General features: G+C 44.0%; 1 protein-coding gene across 5 annotated transcripts in view; it reads left to right on the top strand.

The window, feature by feature from the left end:
• The window catches only part of ppp3ccb (protein phosphatase 3, catalytic subunit, gamma isozyme, b), a 54,863-nt gene that overhangs the window by 20,622 nt on the left and 24,241 nt on the right, over window positions 1–10,000 (top strand). For all 5 annotated transcript variants that reach the window (XM_035991834.1, XM_035991833.1, XM_031287887.2 and 2 more), the window contains exons 4-6: window positions 2,319–2,430; window positions 6,490–6,635; window positions 8,967–9,106. In XM_035991834.1, the coding sequence (XP_035847727.1) occupies window positions 2,319–2,430; window positions 6,490–6,635; window positions 8,967–9,106 (398 nt within the window). The remainder of the gene's footprint in view (window positions 1–2,318; window positions 2,431–6,489; window positions 6,636–8,966; window positions 9,107–10,000) is intronic.

Genomic DNA, 10,000 nt, shown 5'->3' with positions numbered 1-10,000 from the left:
AACAAAGGTCAGTTTAAAAGATTTTCATCAGATTTTGAGAGACTCTAGTCACGCTCATCCTGCTCCCCGTTTCCGGGTTAGCTCTCCACCAATCAGATTGCTCATTGAGTCCGACTGCTGGCAGTGCCCGCCCCGCCGATTATACATGTCAAATCGGCCAAAATGAAGGCCGACGGCTCCTCGGACGGACGACGGCACAGAACACACCGAACAGACTCGAGTCACCGACCTCGCCAGACGGTCCAACGGCCGATTATCAGCTCGGTGTGTCAGCGCCTTAAGCTGTCACAGTAAAGGCCTAACTGCCAAAAAAGTGTAGTTTGCTACTGATATTTTCTTTCAATTAACACAAAAAATCTGAGTGTCTTTTGCGATATGTCGCTGCCTTTCGCGATGTGTAAATTGCGCCGGCTAATATTACGATAACGGTAAAAAAACAATATATTGTGCAGCCCTAGTCCACACACAACATACTCTACTTCACACAAAATAAGGAATAAAGAAAACCTATTACAGCAGCCACAACACAATAGTGTAACCCATATGTTGTCCAACTAGAAGTAAACGTTTCATACGTTAAACTAAACTACTGACTGAGGGTGTGACGAGACGCAGCTCACGAGAACTAGACGAGATTTTAGCACTTTTTAAAAGAAAACTTCAATTAAGAAATATGACTGGAAAAATAGTCCTTCCTCAGAGAAACAAGGTTACAACGTAAGCAAGCGTTTCATTGCACCAGTAAACAAGGAATTAGGCTGCTCTTGATTTATGACTATTTTAAGATGAGAGGAGAACATTTCTCTTTGTTTAATATCATTAAAAGTAAAGATTGCTTTCAACTCAGAGGGAGGGAGGGAGAGAGGGAGACAGAGAGAGGGAGAGGGAGGGAGGGAGACAGAGAGAGGGAGGGAGAGAGGGAGAGGGAGACAGAGAGAGAGGGAGACAGAGAGAGGGAGGGAGGGAGAGAGAGGGAGGGAGGGAGACAGAGAGAGGGAGGGAGAGAGGGAGAGGGAGACTGAGAGGGAGGGAGGGAGACAGAGAGAGAGGGAGACAGAGAGAGGGAGGGAGGGAGACAGAGAGAGGGAGAGGGAGGGAGGGAGACAGAGGGAGGGGGAGAGGGAGGGAGACAGAGGGAGGGAGACGGAGGGAGGGAGGGAGAGAGGGAGGCGGAGAGAGGGAGACAGAGAGGGAGGGAGGGAGGGAGACAGAGGGAGGGAGAGGGAGGGAGGGAGGGAGAGCGAGAGAGGGAGACATAGGGAGGGAGGGAAACAGAGAGGGAGGGAGACGGAGGGAGGGAGAGGGAGAGAGGGAGGGAGGGAGACAGAGAGAGGGAGGGAGACGGAGAGAGGGAGAGGGAGATGGAGAGAGTGAGGGAGAGGGAGAGAGAGGGAGGGAGACAGAGGGAGGGGGAGAGGGAGGGAGGGAGACAGAGGGAGGGAGAGAGAGCCCTCTAACGTTCTAACGCTGGGTTTTACAAGCAGCTTTTTACAACTGCAGCTCTGCATAAGTGAACTCAGAGTCCACTTTGGCGACCGGGAGTGGGGGGGGAGGGATCCTCTCTGCTAGTTTCGAGGTCCAAGCCAGACTCCTCTTCAGAGCCAGATGTATTAGAAGACCAAACAGGTCGGACTCCGTCTACTAGCTGCTGCTCTGCACTTCTTCAACGAGAAATCTCGTCACATTTAATGTTGTCACACCTCTATTACTGACACACTCAAAACCAAACAGGGAATGTCTCTTCTGGGATTCTCTCTTTTCTTTCTAGCCAGTCCTTCCAGAAAAATGCAGAGTTTTTTTGTGATTGTTGCGGGCAAAAATCCTTGATTATGCGGCACGTTTTCTTAAAAAATGCGATGCAATATGCGGGATATTTATGCAGTTTTATGCGATAAAATTGCGGGAACTTGCAAAAATTGGCTGCTCTTGTGTGAAGTAAACGCAACATTTTTCAACTAAGATATGTGACTTTTTTTGCAGCGAAAATGCGGGGATTATGAAATCATGCAAGCCCCGCATATTTTGTGCGGAAATCGGCAATTAATGCGGCGAAAGTGCGGCGTATTTGAAAAAAATGCGCCCCCTGCATAAATATGCAGACTTTGGCTGATTATGCGTTGAATTATGAGATCTCATAATCACGTTTTTCTGGAGGGACTGGTTATTTTGCTGTGTGTGTGGCGTGTTTCTGGGCGGTAACAAAGACACACAAGTACACAATACCCAAGTAGAAAAGGACAAAACTCATCATGCAACATGTCATGATAAATGTCATCCAGCCTGTTTGAATGAAGTGTTTACGTTTGTCTCCCTGCCAGTGTGTGCTGTACCTGTGGGCTCTGAAGATCAACCACCCCAACACGCTCTTCCTCCTCAGAGGCAACCACGAGTGCCGGCATCTCACAGAGTACTTCACCTTCAAACAGGAGTGTAAGTCCTCCACATCCTGTTCTCTTGTTTGTCTTTGAAAGGTCTCGGCCATGAGCAAACACATTTATCTCACCCTTAGGGTTGCAAAAGGGGCGGACATTTTCCGATGACTTTCCATGGAAAGGGTTAGCTGGGGAATTTTGCAAACATTCCAATTTTGATTTACTATGGTTAGTGGGCTATACAATTAACACACATAGATTAATAATAGCAATTGGTTATTTATTACCCCGCCCACCCAAAAAAAATAAATAAAAAAAACTCCCGTATTTTAAAAACTAAATGTTGGCCAGTATGTAGTAGTCCAGGGGTGGCGAACATGTGGCTCTTGAGCCGTATGCGGCTCTTTGCCTGCTCCTTTGAGGCTCTAAAGGGCCATTCACATTGTACGCGCAAACGGCAGCGCTGCGCTATGAAACCCATTATTGTCAATGGCTTGCGCGCGCAAGAACTGGTCTACCGCTGCGCTGAGCAAAGTGCAGCGCAAGCGGCATTTTGCGGCTGGCCGCTCTTGCGCGTGCCGCGGTCAAAGTTCAACATGGTTCAACTTTGACCGCGGCATGCGCAAGAGCGGCCGCGGTGCGCTGTGATGTGTCTGAATAAAAAGAAAAAAAGTAAACACCGAACACACAGTGGATCCACAAACGGAACAAGGCTTTCCTATGTTTCAAAGACAGAAACATCGTCTCCACCAAATCACTACTGTGTATCCTACACAACGTTGCATGTAGCCTACTGCACGTCTGATGTAAACACCGGACGCAGACGTGACGTGCATTCAAATATTGGCGCATGTATGACGTAAATTTGCGCTGAGCCCGGCGGCGAGCACAACAAATATAGTTGTGAATAGGAAAACCTAACGGCGAGCGCAGCGCATGCCGCGTACAATGTGAAACGGCCTTTACTGTGTGGCTGGGGGCTGTGTTATTGGTGGATTTTATTTTATTTATTTTTTTGTTAACTTTTTGAAACATTTCAGATAAGTGCAAAAAAAAATGGAATGCACTTGCCAATACATTTGCCAATTATTTTAAAATAAAAAATAATGCAGCAGACTTTTGAGGACAAATTCTGCAACCCGAGGAAAAAAAAAGCTGCCACAGATCACCTTCCTCGTTAACCCTTTCACTGCTGAATCAGATTGTTTGAAAGCCCCTCTAGTGACAAACAAGTGAAAGAGTTGCTTCGAGTGGCCACAACCGAGTTCTAGCAAGACCTGAAAAGGATTGTGGATAACAAAGACTGTCAGATTTTCCACTGAGTCAATCTAAGTAAGAAAAAAAAACTATGAAAACTGCTATGTATTGTGACTGTCATCAGACCTGGAAGTTGCTGTTGTAGTGTGGACGTGCATGTGTTGTGTGGCTTTTTGCTATGCTGCAGGGTTTTTTGTGGCTCTTTATGCTGAACTGGTTGGCCACCCATGTAGTAGTCTATGCTGATTACTGTGTACATGTCACTGACGAATATAGGGAGGACATTCAACTGAAGTTACATTAAATCAGGTTGTTTTAACCAAGATTATGCTGCAAGATAGGCCTGCACGATTCAGGGGGAAATATGAGTCACGATTTTTTAGCTTAGAATTGATATCACGATTCTCTGCCACGATTATTTTCTCACGAAGTGTAATGTTTAATGCACACATGAACCATGACAAAACTAAACAAATTGGCAGTACCAAGCACCTATAGCTCATTGAGCATCACCACGAGCCTGTAAACACAGAGGCTTCAATGAAGAGAAGGGAGAGCTTGGGAGCGCCTTAAAACCTTTTTTAATACAGTCTATGTTTAAAACTCACGGAAGAAAGTAGTAGCGTTGGTGATGCAGTCGGCTCGTAAAATTAAATGAGAAATAAAGTAAAAAAAAAAAAAATCAAAGTTATTTAAAAATTAAATCGTGAACAGGGTGAATGATTAATCATGCCGGCCTACTGCAAGATGTTTTTTTTTTTTTTCAACTACATTTAAGTTCCCTGTTATAGACTAACAGTATTATAACAAGCAATATTGAAAATATCCAGTTAAATCCCGTTAATTCCCATGGAAAGTTTCCAACTTTGAAAATTCCTGGAATTTTGCAACCCTACTCACCGTATCCTTCACTGCAGCTCTGAGACGTTCAGCACACTCAGTGAGTTTACAGGCACAGCTGTAACCGGGGTATGTTCTTACTAGGGATGCACCGAATCCAGATTTTTGGGGTTCGAATCGGAAACCAAATCCTACTAATTTTACCGTACCTGAAGTTGCTGCATTTTGGCTGCTGTCTGTAGATTCCTTCATGCACAACTCGTCCTTGTTGCATTAACGGTATTCATTAAGATAATTCTGAACAGATTTCTGCAGTTCAAACAACTCTGAATTGTAGTTGAGAACGTCAGTTATAACGGCCCATGTATTAAAAAATTATCGGGTTTAAATCGGGTTCAGGCTCATAATTACAGTTAATGTGTCGGGCCGGGCTCGGACACAACGTGCACGGGCTCGGGTTGGGTCGGGCTTGATTTTTTTGGGTCCGATCTAAGCTCTACCTCGCCACCACGAGACTGAAATCGGCATTGCAAATTGAACATGTAGCTGGACTTGAATGGCCTTCTTTTGACTGAAAGTACTGCCTAACAACACTTTTTCACCTACGTAAACACCTTCCCGTAATCAACGGCGCCGTCATAATGTCGACCAGCGTAGCGCAAGCGTAGGGTTCAGTTCGGCAGAAACCGAACCCCGTCAAAAAGCCCAATATTCAGCTGAATCAGAAGCCCAATCCTGGATTCGGTGCATCCCTAGTTCTTACCCCGGTTAAGTGAAGGTTCTGTCAGTTCTCCCCGTATACATGAGCGGGGAAGAATGACCGGAGTAAGTCTACCTCCGGTACAGTAGGTGGCGCTCTGCCAACGCACAACTGGTCAGAATAAACTGAGAACAAGCCAACGAGCCCTTTAGCGAGCAAGCTAGCTAACTAGCCGTCTGGCCAATGATATTTAGTAAAATTTAACAATGTAATGGTTTATTCACACACTCTTGTCACAGCGTAGGAAAGCACAGTGTTCTCGCCAGATTCAACATTTATTTTATTTTTTTTTTTTTTTAAACAATTTTGCCACTTTCTTCAACATTTTTTTTTTTTTTTAAATGTTTTTCGATGTTTGTTTTTCTACTTTTATTTTCAGTTTAAAAAAATAATTATTCTCGCTTTCTTCAACATTTTTTGATGTTGTAGTATTCATAAGATGAAGTACGGGCTGGGTCCGGATTGACCTTCCGTTTGGGCCGGACTTTGAGGAGCCGTACTCGTACTAGCTGTTATGGTTTTTATTTACGATTATTTTAAATGGGATTATGCAAAACTGAGACTTCTCACGGTCCGTTCTCTTCGGGGTAAAGATGTGACAATCAATCAAATTCATGAATAATAAGGGATAAGGTGTGTGTGTGTGTGTGTGTGTGTGTGTGTGTGTGTTTTACTATATTCGTGGGGTCCAAAAACCGGGGAGTCCAGTATACTTGTGGGGTCTGCACAGCTTTGTGGGGCCAAAATGCTGGACCCCACAAGTTTAAAGGTCTGTTTGAGGGTTAAGACTTGGTTTTATGATTAGGGTTAGAATTAGGTTATGGTTAGGGTGAGGGTAAGGGTTAAGGTTAGGCATTTAGTGGTGATGTTTAAAGTTAGGGTAAGGGTTAGGGTAAGGCTAGGGAATGCATTATGTCAATGACGGTTCCCCACAAAGATAGTGAAACAAACCTGTGTGTATGTGTGTGTGTGTGTGTGTGTGTGTGTGTGTGTGTGTGTGTGTATTGGCTGCAGTGATGTATGTGTGACTAATACTACTAAATAATATTTGTGGTGGTATTTGTATGATTATAGGATGTGCAATGCCTGCAATTGATGCAGTATTTTTATATATAATAATATATATGTTTATTGTGTGTTTACGCGCGCTGTGTCACCATTTCGTTTCTCTCGAACGCCCAAGATACATTTCTCCTATAGGAGACAATAAAGGCTTATCTTATCTTACCTGACAGCGATGTGTTTTTCTGTGTCCTGCAGGTAAAATAAAGTACTCTGAGCGTGTGTATGACGCCTGTATGGATGCGTTTGACTGCCTGCCTCTGGCTGCTCTCCTCAACCAGCAGTTCCTCTGCGTGCACGGAGGTCTGAGCCCGGAGGTCACCTGCCTGGACGACATACGGAAGGTAATGAACCGTCTCAGGCAAATATCTGATATTTCTGCCAATAATGTGACTTAGAGTGACCGTTCAGATGTTATGAAGTGTGGTTGAATGAACTCCTTATCCACAGTTGGTGGATACAAAATATTTTCCCCATTTCTTTAGGTTGGTAGCAGAGATGGTCCGATACTATTTTTTGCTGACTAAAATGCAAAGGAATGTAAACAACAAAGACTTTTTAGGTCAAACTGCATAATGACACAAACCTTTAACACTAAACTTGGTGACCGCCCTGTTGTCAACATTGAACTAATGGAGAACTAACTTAAGTGCAAAGGAATGTCATTGAATTGCCTTGTTGCTGAAAGGTGCTGTAGAAATAAAGTTTGCCTTGTGTTACAGCCTCAGCCTGTCAGTCAGTCATCAGGGCACAGAAACCACTGTTGTGCCTGCTTGTCTCAGAGGAAGTGTAAAACAACAGCATGCGACTGCTTTCGGCTCTCCATTAATATCATATCACAGCAAACGCTGTCTGAAGTTTAGAAAAACTAACTACTTTATCGGCATCGCCGTGACTCACTGTGACTTCAACAAAACTGCAGAGCCGACGTAGTTTGCCCGCACGTGTGTGTGTGTGTGTGTGTGTGTGTGTGTGTGTGTGTGTCGGAGTTCTGCTCTGTGTCAATATGCAGAGGGACAGATAAGCTTGCGCTTACACGCTCAGATGCTTTTGGAACTGAAATTTGGCACCAAAAGATAAATCATTTTTCGATTTTGACGACGTAGTTAAGGCGGCAGGCGTGTGTGTTGCAAAGTGGAAACCCTGGTCATATATTGTATTATGTTTTAACAGCTGTATACTACTATCTCTGTATGATGATATGATGTATAACAGCTGTATACTACTATCTCTGTATGATGATATGATGTATAACAGCTGTATACTACTATCTCTGTATAGATGTGATATGATTTATATCTTTGTTGTCAGTCTGGCTCAGGTTAAACTCTTTGTGAAAGATAAACAAAAAACATGCCACAGAACTTATTTTTACTCTCCAGTTCGTAAGTCATTCGGTACGGAAACAGAACATAAATTAACTACTTTAAAGTAGATTTTTTTTCTGGGCTCAGGGTTCAACAATAAGGGTTTTCCGATGGCCTGGAGAGAGTAACACGCCACGTCACTTTTTTCGAAGTTTGTTGCTTATTTTAATTTGTTGTCCCTTTTGTCGCCCTAGTGTTGCCTTCCTTCTTTCTACTGTGTTCTTTTTCCAAAGTTTTTGGTACTATTTTTGACTATTTTCCAGGACATTAACTATTTTCGACCTATTCTATTACTATCTATCTATTAAGGTTACTTCCTTCTTTCTACCGTCGACCGTGCTACTTTTTGTTTTTCTGGGTCAAAATGTAAACTTTTTTTCCCAACGTTTTGGTCGTCTTTTTCAAAACTTTTGTTGCTTTTCCCCCCCTGATGTTTTTGTCACTTTTTTTCTGCACCTTTTTGACATTTTTGTGTCCCCCCCCCCTCCCCCCCCTCACACATTTTGGAAGCTTTTTGCAAAAATTTGTCACTTTTTTTCAACATTTTCATAATTATTATTATTTCTTTTTTTTGAATGCTATAACATTTAATAAAACATCCAAATTTAAAGAAAGCCGAGGGCTGATCATTTATTTTACTTGTGAAGAGCGTTGTGTGGAACAATCCGCGTTATTTTTCTGAAAATTTGGTTGAAAGAAACCCACTTTTCTGATATAGACATTTTTTGAAAATGGGTGAAATTTGACCTGAGGACAACAGGAGAGTTAAGCGTGTTTTACACTAGACGCATTCAAGGTGGCGCGCGCCATCGTGACGTCAGAATGACGTAATATCCTGCCGGCGCGCCCAATTTATGGCGCGCGAGCGGCTCTTTTTTTTTTCAGCGGTGCGCGACAAAGCGGAAACGGGAGGCCGAACGGGTTCACCGACAACCGGATGCCAGGATTCTCACAGTGACTGCTAGTCTCTCTTGTAAACTTACTGGGTTAAGATGAGTTCTTTTATGATGAATGAAAGGCTTGATCCGACGAAGTAGGTCATCCAATCAAATCGAAGCATTGACGTCAACGCTGCTGCCAGTTCTGCCGTTGTTTACCTTTTTCTTCTTCTTCTAGTCCGTAGAAATAGCAAAGTCGGTAGCCTTTGCTCATTAGCGCCACCGCTTGTAATGTAAATATAAATACAGGCTTTGTAGCTTTCTTGCTAGAAAGGTGCCTCGGACTTGTCATCTAATCGTTGTTTGTACTTGAGTTACGTCCCTTGATGTCTGTGATTGGTTTATACTCTGACTGTGTGTCTGTGTGCAGCTGGACCGGTTTAAAGAGCCTCCTGCGTTCGGGCCGATGTGCGACCTGCTGTGGTCGGACCCGGGGGAAGACTACGGCTCGGAGAAGACCCAGGAACACTTCTGCCACAACAGTGTGAGAGGCTGCTCTTATTTCTACAGGTACGACTCTCGCTCCGCTGCTGCTGCTGCTGCAGCTGCTGCTGCTGCAAACGTTTCCACATTTAAAAAGCAGCCTGGTCGGTTAATCTGAGCTGATTAAAGCTTTTTACAAACAATGGCTTATCTCTGGATAAGTGACCGCTGGGTAAATCTGCTGTCGGACAGATAGTGAAAATAAATATTAGCGTTCTCTGCTCTCTCTTAATATTTGTACTGAATTTGCTGTGTTGACACCACACGGAGGTCACAGCGAGGGGAAAGCTGCTGCTGCTGCTCAAAGCCTCTTTCATCCTGCGTTAGTTTGTTTTAGTAGCAGGACGTTTAAATCATTCACTGAGAAATTACAGCAAATGACTTGTTTCTCTAAAGGCCCTGACACACCGAGCTGATAATCGGCCGTCTGACCGTCTGGCAAGGTCGGTGACTCGAGTCTGTTTGGTGTGTTCCGTGCCGTCGGCCTTCATTTTGGCCGACCTGACATGCTGGGTCGGAGGGCGGGCAGTCGGACTCAATGACTAATCTGATTGGTGAAGTGGTAACCTTTGACTAGTGAACGCGTGACGAACGCCTCTCAAAATCTGATGAAAACCTTTTAAACTGATCTTTGTTGATCTGAAATGAAGACAGATTCAGCAACTGCACGGCCTATTTCTCTCTTAAAATGTTTTCAGAAACACGTTTCAGTGAACTATTTTAGTCCAATATGAGATCATATTCTCAACGAGCCGCCATTATGGTCGGTTGTAAAATCCGGGTGAAACCAGACCCACGTGACGCGTTCGTCCAATCAGCTGCCAGTTTTCATTTTTTGGACGACAATACAGATTAGCGCCGCCTGCTGTTATGGAGACGTATTACGTCTCGTCTCTTCTGTGTGTTCTGAGGAACTTTCTG

Source organism: Sander lucioperca, chromosome 14, assembly GCF_008315115.2.
Source record: "Sander lucioperca isolate FBNREF2018 chromosome 14, SLUC_FBN_1.2, whole genome shotgun sequence".
In the NCBI taxonomy this organism is placed as follows: Eukaryota; Metazoa; Chordata; class Actinopteri; order Perciformes; family Percidae; genus Sander; species Sander lucioperca.
This window is presented reverse-complemented; position numbering and strand designations above follow the sequence as displayed.